General features: G+C 38.7%; 1 protein-coding gene across 3 annotated transcripts in view; it reads right to left on the bottom strand.

Moving 5' to 3' along the window:
• The window catches only part of VPS13B (vacuolar protein sorting 13 homolog B), a 1,337,220-nt gene that overhangs the window by 93,441 nt on the left and 1,227,399 nt on the right, over positions 1-16,380 (bottom strand). For all 3 annotated transcript variants that reach the window (XM_077493096.1, XM_077493095.1, XM_077493097.1), the window contains one exon: positions 13,671-13,872. In XM_077493096.1, coding sequence (XP_077349222.1) covers positions 13,671-13,872 — 202 coding nt within the window. The remainder of the gene's footprint in view (positions 1-13,670; positions 13,873-16,380) is intronic.

Here is a 16,380-nt window from a genome sequence, read left to right as displayed (position 1 = left end):
ACCTTCCAAGGACGAGGGCTGGTATTTTCCACAGACATGAGTAACCTTGTCTTGTTTCAGGCTTTCTAGACTCTCTTTGCAATCTGTCAGTGTTACATGTCCTACATTAGTGCCACACAGACTGCTATTAAATGGTGTGATAATCTGGATTACCCTTTACCATTTAAAAAGTACTTAGAGCACCCAAATCTATTATAAAGAGAGAAAATTGATGCAGATGTGTTTTATTATATAAAAGAAATTAAATCACAGGGTAATGCTTATTATATACTTGCTAAAATCACACACAAAATCTTAATTGTTTGCCACATACACCTGCTAACTGATTCAGCACTGCACCTCTTTTGGGTTGAATGATGCCTCGTATCATTCTAACCCAAATCCTTCAAACCCAGAACATCAGGACCTGCCCCTGCCCTGGGCCTGCAGAAAAATGCTGCAAATAATAATGCCTATGCCTCTGTCACCACTGGAAGAAGAGGGGGGTATAGCAGATATGTGACGACACCGGTCCAGACCGAAGACACCTAGAAAAGGGATGCACCAATCAAGGGGAGCAATCTCTGATTAAGGTGTACTAAAAGCAAAGTAAAAAATGACATATATGGTGCAGTCTGTCATGAACATTAAAAAAAAGCAGTTTTTGTTTAACCAAGTCCTCCTGCAACTTAGTTTTTTACCTGTTGATCCTGCTGTTTTTCAACTTCCTTTAACGGACCAAGTTGTACAGCCATAGTGGAAGTTAGAGGGTTAAGTCAAACCATTTAACACTGACAGGGATGCTTACAATGGTCAGCTTTTATTCATTTAGTTAAAACCTTTATCCCAAAAGGAAAAAAGGATTTCTGTAATTACGGCTTTAATTTGTTAGTCATGTATGAAAGTCCATCCAAACCTTCTAATCCATTTAACATTACTCTCTCCAGACAATGCTGCTGTCCAAGGGTTACCTCCATAAAAAAAGAGAAGCCAGCCTAAGGCAGGAAGTGTGTTACCAGCAAGATTACCAGGTGAAAATAAAGGAAAAAAAGCCTAAAAAGTAAAACAAATGCTGCCAGCTCATAAAAGGATTGGGAAACTGCAATATAATACATTTTAACTTTGGGTTTAAAACAGATTTACGGTAAGTTCCACTTTACTGCTGGGGCCAGTATGGCATAACCCAGCAACAATTTGTGAATGTTACAATATTAAAGCAACCAATATAATTTTTTCTTCTTTATTATTGTATTTTTACTATGGGATTAAAATCTTTGTTGTCGAAGTAAGCATTGAATATAGAGTAACACTATTCTCACAACACCATGGACTTCCTACTTCAAAATAACAAACATCATTTTTCAGGGGGTGTATCTTATGGTAGAAGATATGAATTTTCAGGACAATACAATGGTAGTAAGACATTGGTGACAATTGTGGCTTGGTGTATAAGAGACAATTAACAATCACGTCCTCGGTATTTAACTTACCTAAAGAATAAACCACTCCCTCTATGTCATCCATTAGCTGAATGGTACTGTGTTTTTTTTAGAGTGGTTTTAACCAATTCATTTTGCACCTGGATAGCACTTACGGACCAGAGTAAATTTTACATTAATGCTAAGGTCCTATTAATTTGGCAATATCTTTGCCATTACTTAAGATAACAAAGTAATACATAGTGCATTGTTTTTTTTTTTTTCTAGACAAAACAAGGCCTGGTGATATTATCTCACAAAAATTATTTTATTTTCTATGCAATCTACAGACAAAATCATATAAAAAAAAGTATTGGATAGAACACTGAAAACTAATATTGGTCCTGTTTATAATGACACAAAAACTAAGTTTCTGGTATGCAGCATTGTAAAGATATTTTCAAATAAAATACAGTTTTTTTTTTCACTTTTGCACTTTTGTTTTAATGTGTCATTAAAAAAAAAAAAAATGAACAAAAGAATAAAAATAGAAACATTTAAAATATTAATGGTTTAAAGATATGAATAAAAAAAAGTAGCAGAAAAATAATAAGTAAGGGGAGGACAGAGGGAATAGGGAGTTAAATAGGGCTGACCAGAGTTAACTAAGGGGTGAGCCCTTAGAGATGAAAAAGGAACACATTTTGCTGTTTGTTGCTTATAAGGTTCCTTTGTCTGGCATTATAAGCAGATCAAAGTTCACACCCTTGATCTGCAGATGACAGGGCATGCTAAAGAAAAAAAAATGGTTTAAAAATAAATTTGATGATTATTTTACACCCCTATGTCTCTATACCTAAAAAAAAGAAAGCTTTTTGCTAGTATACTATATAATAAGAATTTTGAAGCAAACATAGACCTCAGTACCTTTTAAGAACAGCAGGCATGTGCCTCAGACATACAAGCTGCAGTCAGATGGTCGGCTTTCTTCATTGTTCTAAACTCATATATTTCAAACACTACCTTTATTAGAATTGGAAAATAGCAATTGTAGGGTTTGGTAGAACCTCTGTGTTGCCAGGGACAACAGCCAACATACTAGAGTGGATTAAGCCTTCCATCTGATCCAGGGCAAATACTGCTGCACAAAACGTAAGCACGTTGGTTCCCTGAAAGCCCAGGTCTTGAATCTAGGGAAGCAACTGGCCACACTGAGAGGAATCTCCATGATAAAAGGAGAGTTGGGAACGCACCCTGCAGGTTCCGGCAGGGGCCAGTACAGAGGCGGGTGGCGATAAAAGGGTGCAGGCACCAGAGCAGAGTAGTTGGGTGACAGTTAGGAAGGGTAGAGGGGAGAGTGCCAGGAAGGCTGTTCCTGGGCTAGTACATTCCAATAACTATGGCCTGTTGTATAATTTTGGAATAACCAGTCAGGGACCAGCAGTGCTGGAGCAGAGCGACGCCCCTAGCTGCCAGGGGAAAAACTCCTCCAGTGAGGGCGGAAGCGAGGCGTGGTGGTAGGGGACACAATTATTAGAAGGACAGAGAGAGCTATCTGTCAAAAAGACCGTAAGCGCTGAACTGTATGTTCGGTACTTCATGGATCTGGTGGACAGAATTTTGGGAGAGGCTGGGCAGGACTCAGCTGTCATGGTACACGTTGGCACCAATGACAAAGTCAGAGGAAGATGGAGAGTCCTAAAAAATGATTTTAGGGATCTAGGAGCTAAATTAAGGAATAATACCTCCAAGACAGTATTCTCAGAAATACTACCGGTACCTTGAGCCACACCAGAGAGGCCACGGAAGATTAAGGAAATTAACAAGTGGCTGAGGAGCTGGTGTAGAAAGTAGGGATTTGGGTTCCTGGAGATCTGGGCCAAATTCTCAGGGACAGACTGCACCTAAATTGGGAGGGTGCATCTCGGCTGGGAGAGAATATGGCCGAAAAGTTAGAGGGACTTTTAAACTAGGTGATGGGGGGGGGGGGGGGGGGAGGAGGATCCAAATGTAAAGATAGCCAGAGTGGAACAAGGTTCAGCACGTAATATTGGGGGCTTTAGTGGTAGGGTGACTACAATACCTAAACTCAAGGTACGTAAGTTACCTTGGGTTTAGGGGACAACAGATGATGCCTGTTTAGGCGAAACGCATCGGGTTGCTACGCAGGCTGCAAGCATTGAACTTATTCTCTCTGGAGAGGAGACGCTTGAAAGGGGATATGATATCAATGTACAAATACCATACTGGTGACCCTAGGCTAGGGAAAAAACGTTACAGTGAATGGGAATTTAAAAAAGACACACGGCCATTCACTAAAATTAGAAGAGAAGCAGTTTAATCTTAAAGTACGTAGAGGGTCCTTTACTGTCAAAGTGGTAGGGATGTGGAATTCTCTTCCACAAGCAGTGGTATCAGCAGGGAGCATAGACAATTATAAAAATGATTAGATGGCTCCTTAATGACCACAACATACAGGGATATACAATGTACTTTTGACATAAACACATACTCCCACACACAGGTGTGAACTGAACTATTTTTTCAAATTCACCAATTATGTAACAAGCAGAGTCAGAAGACTCTGGCACATAGTATATCTAAAATGATAATAAACAAGTATGGACTCAGTGGTGATGGTTAAGACAAAAAGTAAGAGGGGTCCAAGGGTAAAAGACCCCATACTTACCAAGCATACTGGCCAGATTACCAAATGCTGGCTTCCCAAAGGTAATGAAAAATATCCAGCAAGGGAGCGAAGGAGGCCGACCCCAACCAGACCCCAACAGGGGACAACCAGAAGGCAAACACGGCATGGGTAGAGGTGTATTTCCCGGAAAGTCACACAATGTCCATTGTGGATGTCCGCTAAAATATGAATATATATATATATATATATATCTCAATGAATGTTGAAGTAGCAAAATAGGCGTAAAACAATATAAAATATGTATATATATATATATATATATATATATATATATATATATATATATATATATACATATCAACCTAGAACCTGGTTCAATGTTGATATGGACTTGGAGACTAGGGAAGGTGAAAAAAGGTGTATAAAATATATATAAAATCATGTCAAGATAAACAAACCATATGAATAGGAATGAAAGTCCAATTCTGTGAGCGCCTGTGAAAAGAGCCATATTGTGAAAGTGTAGGGGATGAAACATTACCTATGAAGAGATGAATTGATGGGATGCTTACCCACAGCCCAATTAGAGCTACTGCCCACAGTGTGTCATCATAGGTGGCCTGGGGCCATCGCGCATGCGCACCCCTATGTGGTGGCGAGCGTTTGTGACGTTTGCACACCTTCCCCCTCGTACATGGCGTATAAATAGGGGGGTACAAATAGGAGGTTTAGGGCGGTAGCTCTAATTGGGCTGTGGGTGAACATCCATCAATTCATCTCTCCACCCTACCTAGGTCATTTTTCATCCCCTACACTTGAGCGCATATTTCACAATACGGCTCTTTTCACATGCTCTCACAGAATTGGATTTTCATTCCTACTCATAGGGTTTGTTTATATTGACATCACTTTAAAAATATTTTATACACCTTTTTTTCACCTTCCCAAGTCTATATCAACATTGAACCAGGTTTTAGGTTCATATTTCATTATATATATATATATATATATATATATATATATATATATATATATACACATATACACACACACACACAATATATTATATGTTGTTTAACACCTTTTTTGCTACTTAAGCATTCATTGAGAGCGCGCTATATATATATACATTATATATATATATATATATATCTATCTATATATAGATATATATATATATATATATACATATATATTTTCATGTTTTAGCTGGCATCCACAATCGACATTGTCAGACTTTACGTGAAATACACCTCTACCCATGCTGTGTTTGCCTTTAAGTTGCCCCCTGTTGGGGTTAGGTTATGCCTCCTCAGCTCCCGTGCTGGATATATTTCATTGCCGTCCTTTGGGAAGCCAGCATTTGGTAATCTGGCCAGGCGGATTGGTAAGTATTGGGTCTTCTACCCCTAGACCCCTCTTAGCTTTTGTCTTAATCATCACCACTGGGTCACATACTTGTTTATTATAGATATACTACACACACATACACGTCTGAAGAAGCAAGCCTTGTCTCTCAAAATGCGTAGGGTTATATTAGATGCTTGTGTTACTGCATTTTATATGTATTGTATGTCCATGACAATTTTTATATTGTACTCTACTTTTTTTTATTAGCTTGACACCCATCTATGCTATTTATATGCATATGACATTTTTATATAAATATTGAAACTATGTTTACTTCTGGTATGCTTAATGGCTATCCGTATTCACCTCGCTCAAAGTCCCAGGGTGACTTTTCTGTGTTCTTTGGATAATAGAGCTAAAAGGCCAGGACAAGCTGAGTATAAACAAACAGTTTGTCTCACTTTTTCAACTCATAGACATGCATCATGTGTTTTTTTGTAACTGAATTTTTGTACAGCATTTTGTTATGTATTATGGTTTGAAAGGTTATCCATTCAATGGATTCAGATGGGAAGATACAGTGCTGCGCATCCAAAATGCAGGATTTTGGATTTTTGTATAATTTATTGCAACACACTAAGGGGAATTTATCAAAACTGGAGCAGCCAGAATCTGGAGCAGCTGTGCATAGTAACCAGTCAGCTTCTATCTCCTATTTTCAAAGCTTATCTGAGCAAGCTGAAGATAAAAGCTGATTGATCATCATGCCCAGCTGCTCCAGATTCTGACTACTCCAGTCTTGATAAATTTTCCTCAATGTGTATAAAAGCATATGCTCCATTTGAAAACATAATTTTCTGCATTTTGTCTGTGTTTCAAAATACAGGAAAAGGTATCACTGTTAACAAGCCGGAATAAATAAATGCAATGGATAGTGGCGAAGGTTATAGTATATAGCATGAGATTAGAGTCCATATAAATGTCCTTTGAGCTGTTAAGCTCTGTGTAAGGAAACAGTCTATGCAGACAGGGCAGCCTTGCAGGGGGAGCTGAAGCATACTCCAAACATGTAGAGAGAAACCAACCAGGAAGCATGCGCCTCTTAGTTAAGACTGTATAATTTTAATAGACAAAGTGCATTAAAAACACTCAAATTTAGGTTTCATTACTCCGGCACAGGATAGTCCGGTTACACCAACCTCCACAGCTTCCAGCAGAGGGGGTCATGTCCTGGGAATCCTTCTAATGGCCGCCGTCTTGACCAGCAGGAATCTTCCAGCATGTGTGCAGAGTCCAAAGCAAGGCTTGGAGAGCAGCTGGTGGATTGCAGGGAAGTCCAAAGCGAGGCTTGGAGAGCAGGTGGTGGATTACAGGGAAGTCCAAAGAGAGGTTTGGTGAGCAGCTGGTGGATTACAGGGAAGCACTGGAACACAGCATGTGGTGTGATGTGTCACAGACAAAATGGCGTTTCCGAGCATGCGTACTAGGGGGTTGTCTGTAGTACATGCTCCTTTCTCAAGCTGACGTTTTTTTTTTTTTTTTTTTAAAGGTGTTTATTTTAGTTTGCTGACGTTTGTTTTTAATACACTTGATTTATTAAAACTATATAGTCTTAACTAAGAGGCACCTGCTTCCTGTTTTTTTCTCTCAAAGAGCCTGAATATACAAGGAAAGCGATCAGCGTGAGCCCTACAGGTTGTACATTTAGCTTTAACCTTTGTATACCACTATCTGACATTGTATGCTTATCATGGTTCTGCACCTCAGAGGCCAACTGGAGAATTTAGGACATTCGCAATAAATGTTTTTATTTTGGGTTTTGCCATATGGCTTTATGGCTTTCTTATGCCTATCCTTCACCATTTTAGTACAAAGGTGGAGTGCGCATACAGTGGTAAAAATAATTATTTGATCCCCTGCAGATTTTGTAAATTTACCCACTTACAAAGAAATGAACGGTCTATAATTATTTTATCATGGATGTATTTTAAATGACAGAATATCAACCAAAAATCCAGAAAAAACACATGCTACAAATGTTATAAATTGAGTTGCAGTATGCGGAGTAAAATAAGGATTTGATACCCATGCAAAACATGAAGGGATTTTGGTCTACTCTTCTTTACAGATCTTCTCTAAATCCTTAAGGTTCCTTGGTTGTTGCTTGGCAACTCAAATTTTCAGATACCGCCATACATTTTCTATAGAATTAAGGTCTGAATACTGGCTAGGCCACTCCATGACCTAAATGTGATTCTTCTTGAGCCACTCCTTTGTTGTCTTGCTGGTATGTTTTGGGTCATTGTCATGCTGGAAGACCCATCCATGACCCGTCTTCCGTGTTCTGGCTGAGGGAAGAAGGTTCTCATCCAAGATTTTACAATACATGGCCCCGTCTATTGGTCCCTCAATGCAGCAAAGTCAGTTTGTACCTTTAGCAGACAAACAGCCCCAAAGCATAATGTTTCCACCTCCATGCTTGACTGTAGGGATGGTGTACTTAGGGTCATAGTCAGCATTTTTCTTCCTCCAAACACGGCCTGTCAAGTTAATGCCAAAGAGCTCAAATTTGGTCTTATCTGAAAACAGCACTTTCTCCCAATCCGCCCCTGAATCATTTAGATATTCAATGGCAAACTTCAAGCAGCCCTTTACATGTGCCTTCTTGAGGAGGGGGACTTGCGGGCGCTGCAGGATTTCAATCCATGGGCACATAGTGTCACCAATGGTTTGTTTGGGAAATGTGGCCCAAACTGCTTTGAGATCATTCACAAACTCCTCCCATGTAGTTCTGGGCTGATACCTCACTTTTCTCGTGATCATCCTTACTCCATGAGGCGAAATTTTGAGCTCCAGACCGAGGGCGATTGATGGTCATTCGGTATCTCTTCCATGTGCAAATAACAGTTGTCTCCTTCTCACCAAGCTTCTTGCTGAAGGTCTTGTAGCCCATTCTAGCCTTGTGCAGGTCTACAATGTTATCCCTGATGTCCTTTGACGGCTCTTTGGTCTTGCCCATAATGAGTTTGAATGGAAGAAAAAGATTCTGTAGACAGGTGTATTTTATACACATAAGGTGTTCTTAATTTGACAGGACTAATCTGTGCTTCACATGAGCACAAACTGTAGCCAGTCTGTGGGAACCAGAATTATTGTTGGTTGCTGGGGGATCAAAGACTTATTTTACTCACTGAACAGCAACTCAATTTATAACATTTGTATCATCTGTTTTTCATATTTTGGTTAATATTCTTTCTCTATCATATAAAATAAACCTTTGATATACATTTTAGACCCTTCATTTCTATATAACTGGGCAAACTTACAAAATCTGCAGGGGATCAACTAATCATTTTCCCCACTGTATAAATTAATATTGCTTCATTCGGTGATGTGCTCCATGTGTTTGTTTTAGTCTGAAGCTGAAGTCATAAATTTCCAAGCAGTAGTCTTGAGTGAATGTCATCAGGTCTCCCACTAGAGTTTTACAACTTTTTGGTACCCCAGGAAGTATGAGACCAACAAAGCAAGGGCCAGTAGGAGAAGGAACCAAGGAATGTAGATCTTGTTTCCAGCATTCCACACCACAAACCATCAGTGGGTAGAGTCCATTAACCAAAATCCAACCAAACCAGAAATTTAAGCTAAAGGTAAAACTGTATCTAAAGCATAACGCTTGCTGTAGTTTTGGATAGAGTGTGGATGTTTGCAACCCTGTCATGTTTTTTATTGGTGATTGTGTCCCCACTGGGGTAATTACTATCTATGTGTCCTGGTGACCACTGTCATAGGGATTAAAGTAAGGGGTGAAAAAAAATCTAACATTTTGAGTTAGTAATAGAAAAGGGAGCAAATGGACATTTTCAAGATGGTAGTTCCCTCACTTTGGAGAGATCTGTCCTCCCTTTCTGTTTAAGTCTACAATAAATCTCCTCAATAGCACAAAGAACAAAAAAAAAAAAAAAAAAAAAACACAAGACAAACTTGTCCAAGACTAAAAGAAAAAAAAGTTTGGTTTGTCAGATACACTTTAAATTAGCCTTCCAAAACCCATGTAGCCCCAAAGTTGACCAGCCACAATCTCCTATTGCTCAAACTAAAACAAATCTAAGCATATCCCGACAGTGATTTTTTTTTATTGTTTTTTATTTTTTACTGTTCTAAAAAATACATTGGACCTTCTTAGTGCAATACATGTTTTAATTTACATATTTTAAGTCTCAAATTTTAAGTCACAAATTAACAGCTAATGACAACTTTTTATGTATAGGCATCCCAATATAGGGAGTAGCTGCTAATTACAGCGTTATCATTATGCAATATTAACATTCAGAACTGAACCTGAAGTATGTCTGCTATGATCCATTTAAAAGGTACTGATATCTATTAATAAATAATTTATCACATTAGTTTGTAGTTCTTTCTTTTGTGCTATGCTATACCTGCGGTGTTGACATCATATAAAAACAAAGTAGCAATTTAGCAAACAGCTGCCCATTGACCAAGACCTAACCTCTGACCTGAAAAGTTCAAGACTCAACACACCACTGAAGTGTTAAGGAGCAGACACAGATAACTGATCTCTATATTAACAATCTACTCTTTCAGTAGCTAGGGAGTAGCTACTCTTGACAGAAGGAAAGGGGAGGGGGGCGGATTCTGCTATTAATTACAACCACTTCCAAACATGTTTTTCTTCAAGGATTGATAGGTATATCAATATTTTTAATGAAATACTAAATGAGGGTCTTGTTGTTGCATTTCTCACTGTCTGAATATGGTAAATCTGAATGTGCACAAAGAATGTCAATTTAGCTATAAGGAAAATAATGGCTCTCATACTAAATAGCATATAAGTATCAGAAGTGGTGATATGGAAACAGTTACTGAACATTTACTTCATCTTCTCCCTAAAAACAGTAAACTTAAAGTGGTTGTAAAGGCACAAGGTTTTTTACCTTCATACATTCTATGCATGAAGGTAAAAAAAAATCTTCTGTGTGCAGCAGCCCCCCAGCCACCTGTAAAGCCCCATACACACTATCTGATTATCTGCTGAGTTTTTCCTTCAGATTTACCAAAACCATATAATATGAGGACAAACCTTAGGAGTTTCAATGTGTATGCAATCAGGCAGGCCCTTCTACTTCATGGTTTTGGTAAATCTGAAGGAAAAACTCAGCAGATAATCTGATAGTGTGTATGGGGCTTTAGACTTACCTGAGCCCCTCTCGATTCAGCAATGTCCATGAGAGCCTTGCCTCTCCAAGGACTCGCACTTCTGATTGGCATTTGGCAGCAGCAGGAGCCATATGCTCCAACTGCTGTCAATCACAGTCAGTGAGCCAATCAGGAGGGGGCGGGGCCCAGCTGCAACTCCGTGTGTGACTGAAAACGTATGCCGTGTACACACGATCGGAATTCTTGTCGGAAAAAGCTCTGATGGTTTTCCCATAGGAATTCCGATGGAATTTCGCTCAAACTGTGTTGCCTACACACGGTCACACCAAATTCCGATGGTCAATAACACCGCGATATACAACACATTCGATGGCACTATAAAAGGGAAGTTCAATGCTTCCGATCATGCGTCAAATTGTTTCTGAGCATGCGGCGGAATTTTGCGGTAAAACCAAGCTGTGAAGGTTGAATTCAGGGGTGTACACATGCTGCAGCCACAATGCTTTGCTTTGGCATTTAAGGTGTTAAAATAAGGTGTGAGAAGGCATCAAATCGCCTACACAGATGAATTGACATATGAGAGTTGTATTACCAACCAAAAGAATTGTATTTCTGTTCAATTCTGAGATTTACATAGCTCTGCCAGACTGCACAGATAACCAAAACACCTGACTTTCCTCTACTGCAGGTAAAGTGGAGCTCCACCCAAAAAGGGGAAGCTCTGCTTGTTTGCTTCCTCTCCCCCCTCCTCCACTGCCACATTTGGCACCTGTTGGGAAGGGGAGTAGGTACCTGTTTATGACAGGTACCCTTTCCCACTTCTGTGTGACTTTGCCGCTGTAAAGTCACCCGAAAGTTCAGCCCCCTCCTCCTTCCCCCGACGACAGGCCATTTACAAAGCACATGTGCAGTAGGGAGCTGGCTGTGAAGCCGCAAAGCTTCACTGACAAGCTCCCTAAAAAGGAATGGCAGCGGCAGCGCCCGAGAGCCGATTGAAAAATCAGCTGGGATGAAAACACTGCTGGTTTCATGGACAGGTAAGTGTCCTAATCATAAAAGTCAGCAGCTACAGTATTTGTAGCTGCTAACTTAATTTTTTCAGAAGGATCCTGGAGCTCTGCTTTAAGTACAACCAGGTCTTGTTCTCCCTCCAGTACATGACTGTACATTGAAGGAGCAGCAGCAGACTGATGAGCTAATTTCTGTCACTCTACTCTCTCTACTATGGACATGTCTCTTATTAGCACATGGGCACTGCAGCAACCCTGGTTAGTTCCTGGTGTGCTTCTATCTCTTGCCGTCTGAGTTTGCTGCACATGAGACTGCAAGAGGCTGGAACCAAGTAAAATTCAGGAACCTGCATTAGGTTCTTCTAAAAGTACACTTAATCATTGTTTCAATCTACCTTGAACTCCACTCTAAATATTTTGTTTATGCTACACCTAAGTACCACTCTTCTTACAAATGCTGGTTTAATAATAAATTGTAATCACAAGGAAAAAAAAAATGACACAATTTTATCAATGTGGAAAATTATGCAATATGCTCATGAGGGACACGTTGTGCCTAAGTAAAGCATCCTGATGATTTCATTTGATTTCATTTTCTTCTGGTGTATTTTTTTTGTATAATTTCTGTTTATTAAATTTTTTGGTACATAAGAACATACAGTATAAAAATGATGAGAAAAGGAGTATTGTCGATCATTTCTGTGATGGGACATGCATAACAGTATTCAATATGTACATATGTGAAATAAAAAATTACATTTGTAAAGTAAAAACAATGACGGCTAGTCACCACCAACGGTGACAGAACATCAAACCTATATCCGTACAAGTGCACATTGAAGTACAAAGTTCAAAGCTATCGATCTCATCATTTCAAAGGTTGCAGATAATCAGAGTAGCTACACAAAATAGGCCATGAGCAAGGCACTCCTAACTATCTTGTCTTGAATTGTATTGTAACTGTACTGTACTGTTTGATTGAGCACCTGGGAGCTCTGCTATCTATGTGGTGTATGGGTAGTAGCACTGACTTTTCTGTTTATAATTTGTGCTGTACTGTCTCCATTTATATCATGAAGTGCTGCACAAACTGTTAACACTACATAAATCCTGTATAAAAGTGTCTGCATTTGGTGATACCAACAATAGTGCAACAAATACCTTGCATATGGTCCACTAATAAATGTATTTGGAGACTGGTAGTGAATGGGGAAGTTGGATTTTTTTATGTTAATTTCTGCTAAAAATTCCAAGAACACAAAGGATAATCTGGTTCCATGTGGTACTACCTCATAGGCAAAAGTAGAATATTGCCCCAATGTGCACTGGACCTAGATGTACATGCCCAATCTAGAGGCCTGTTTAATAGTCTGATTCTTCTAACATGTAAAAAAATAAATCTAGCAATAGTTGAATCTAAACTAATATACTAGAACATTACCCAATACATTTTCAGAAAAGGTTTCAAAAAAGAGGCAAGAGAAGGTTACTATAACATTAAAAAATAAATAAAAACCATGCCTTTATTTCAGCATATCATAGGTGCCAATGGCAGAGAGGGCACAGACACAGCACACCAACTTCCAGTTATCATAAAGTGATTGTAAAGTTAGGAGTTTTTTTTCTTACCTTAGCTCATCCTCTGCCCCTAAATACTTACCTGAGCCCAATCCCAATCCAGCACTGTGCCCAAGAGCCAGCAGCGCTGCTCTCTCCCAGCTGTGGGAGCCATCGGCAGATAGGTTTATACAAAACTGACTGGAGCCAGCTCAGCCTGAGACTTAGAGGGAGCGTTATTAAAACTGGAGCACTCAGGATATGGTGCAGCTATGCATTATGCATAGTAATCAATCAGCTTCTAACTTCCAATTCTTCAATTAAGCTTTGGCAATAAAACCTGGAAGCTGATTGGTTTCTATGCAGAGCTGCACCTGATTTTGCACGCTTAAGTTTCATTAAATCTCCCCCATTGTATTATATAATTAAGGAAATTATATCAAACATTGGTTTATATGCCTAAAAGTTTTAAAAATAATAAAACTCGCAGACTGTTATTCATTCCAGTGTGAAGAAGGCATTTACCTTGAAATTGGGAGGAATGATGGTTTTTCCAGCAGGGATTTGAAGAATGATATTCTCGCCCTCAAATAACCAAAGGTCCCATCTGGATTGGTTGATGAGGAGAGCCCATGGGAGCAGCTCAATCAACAGAGTCTTGAGATGGGGCTTCCAGAGGGAAAGCTTTACCCGCATTGGGCTGTCCCACTGAGTCAGGTGCTCCCCACTGTAAAAGCAAAAGTGTCAGCATTACTTGGAAAGCCATGTTAAAACAATAAAATTAAGTAATACAGTTAAAAAAAATACCTGCTTTAAGTTAAATATCTCTGAGAAAAATAACATTTCCACAAGGAACTGCTTTAATTTAAGTTGATTATAAAGGCGACTCTCATCCACTAGTCCTGGGTTTCCTGGCTTTGGGCAGCTAATCGGGTGTTCAGGACACAGGGCTAGATCTGAGCATTGCTGAACTTGTTTGTGTGTTTCTGTTTTTTTTTTTTTACTATATATATATATATATATATATATATATATATATATATATATATATATATACACATATTTCATACACACATGAGCCTCCCAACATTGACATACGGTAATATCTGCAGGTGTGACTGCTATAGATATTTCTTAAGTTTCAATGTAACTAGTTAAGTGCCAAACCAGGAGGGAGCTTTTTCTTTTTAAAAAAAGTTGTAAACTGCTTAAGAAACAGTGCAAATATAGGTACAATTAGCAAATACAGTGCTTTAATTGCATGGCACTGACATGTAGTCGATATAAAAAAAGGAAATAAAGTGCAATAATGTGCTAAAATGAATACAATGAAAATAATATAATTAAAATAATGGATTTATTATATTTATTTATGAAAGTACTGAAAATGCCTACATAAATATTACTGCACAGCCAGGTGTACACCGTTTCCCCCAAGTTTCAATCCCATCGAAAAATGTACTCATTCTATTTTATGCAATTTCTAGCATGTTCTTCTGTTGTTTAGTGATGTTGCATTGAACAGCTTTTGCGCAACAAATTAATTCAGTGGTTGAAAGAAGCATATGTAAGAGAAGCAAATGTTTCACTTGTCTTTGCAAGTCCCTGAAATACGAAGTGTTATACTATTTTGTCAGAGAGAAGAGCGGAGCTAAACATCTCCTAATTTAAAAAATCGACAATTTCAAAGCTAAACGCAAAAGAGGACAATCACTGACACAGTTAATCCTGCACTTCACTTAACCAACAGGAAGGTGGCGCTGCTGCTTTTGCCGTTTACAGATTTCATGAAACACTAAACCTTGCTCAGATATCCTATATATTTCCTTATAAATGCCAAGCTAACCCGTATAGGTGCTACATGTTAAATATTTATTCCTTATTTTTATTTTTTTATTAAATTAAATTAATGACACACTTCATATTATTCTTGAATTTGGCTACATGAATGCTTATTGTAATCAAGGACTACCTGCTCTACTGAGGAACTGCAAACCCCAACAAGACCAGCAAATCTTCAAAAGCTGGAGGAAGCAGGTGAAATATGCTCATTTAATAGTATGATCTATCCTAAGCAGTTCTTTGGAAATACCCTATAAATGGCAACTCCAGCAAAATAGCTAAAACACGTCTAAATGACATGCACATGATTATTATATATTTGCAAAATGACTTGATTTACCTCTGCTGCAACATATTGCTGATAGCAGGAGGAGGGTGGCAACACTTTTTAAAGCCTGCAATACTATTCTGTTGAATTTATTGCTGACCACACATGTTTAAATGTTTTTACTTGATCAATGCGTGATTCAATCAAACTGATCATATAAGCAAACGAACAACCAACTCTAACTTCTGATTGATTTAGACTCTGTTACAATTGGATTTGATCAAACTGAGCCAATTGGCCAGGGCGGAATAATATTGATAATTTTGCATCAATCAACACTGAGATTCTTTGTTCAGGAATACGATCATATTTCGAATGATCAAATTATGAGATTACATGGGTGAAAACAGTTAATTTAAAGTGGTTGTAAACCCCATTCACAAAAGTTAGCTCAGCACATATACAGGTGCATCTTATAAAATTAGAACATCATGAAAAAGTTTATTTATTTCAGTAATTAAATAAAAAAATGTAAACTTATATATTTTATATAGATGTGTTACACACAGAGTGATATATTTCAAGCATTTCTTTCTTTTAAAGGATTTTTTTAATACAGAAACGTTGACTTACTGAAAAGTATGTCCATATACACTATAGTATGCACTCAATACTTGGTTGAGGCTCCTTTTGCATAAATTACAGCATCAATGCGGCGTGGCATGTAGGGAATCAGCCTGTGGCACTGCTGAGGTGTTATGGAAGGCCAGGTTTCTTTGATAGTGGCTTTTAGCTCATCTGGAGTGTTGGATATGGCATCTCTCATCTACCTTTTGACAATACCCCACAGATTCTCTATGGGGTTTAGGTCAGGCAAGTTTGCTGGCCATTCAAGCAGTGATGCTTGAATGGCCAGCATGAACATTAACCAGGTATTGGTACTTTTGGCAGTGTGGCCAGGTGCCAAGTCCTGCTGGAAAATGAAATCAGCATCTCCGTAAAGCTGGTAAGCAGAGGGAAGCATGAAGTACTCCAGAATTATGGTAGCCCTGGTTGAACTGCGCTCACTTTGGACTTCATAAAACACAGTGGACCAACACCAGCAGATGACATGACTCTCCCAAA

Source organism: Lithobates pipiens, unplaced genomic scaffold (assembly GCF_037356315.1).
Source record: "Lithobates pipiens isolate NorthernLeopardFrog02 unplaced genomic scaffold, aLitPip1_a1.2 Scaffold_19, whole genome shotgun sequence".
NCBI lineage: Eukaryota > Metazoa > Chordata > Amphibia > Anura > Ranidae > Lithobates > Lithobates pipiens.
This window is presented reverse-complemented; position numbering and strand designations above follow the sequence as displayed.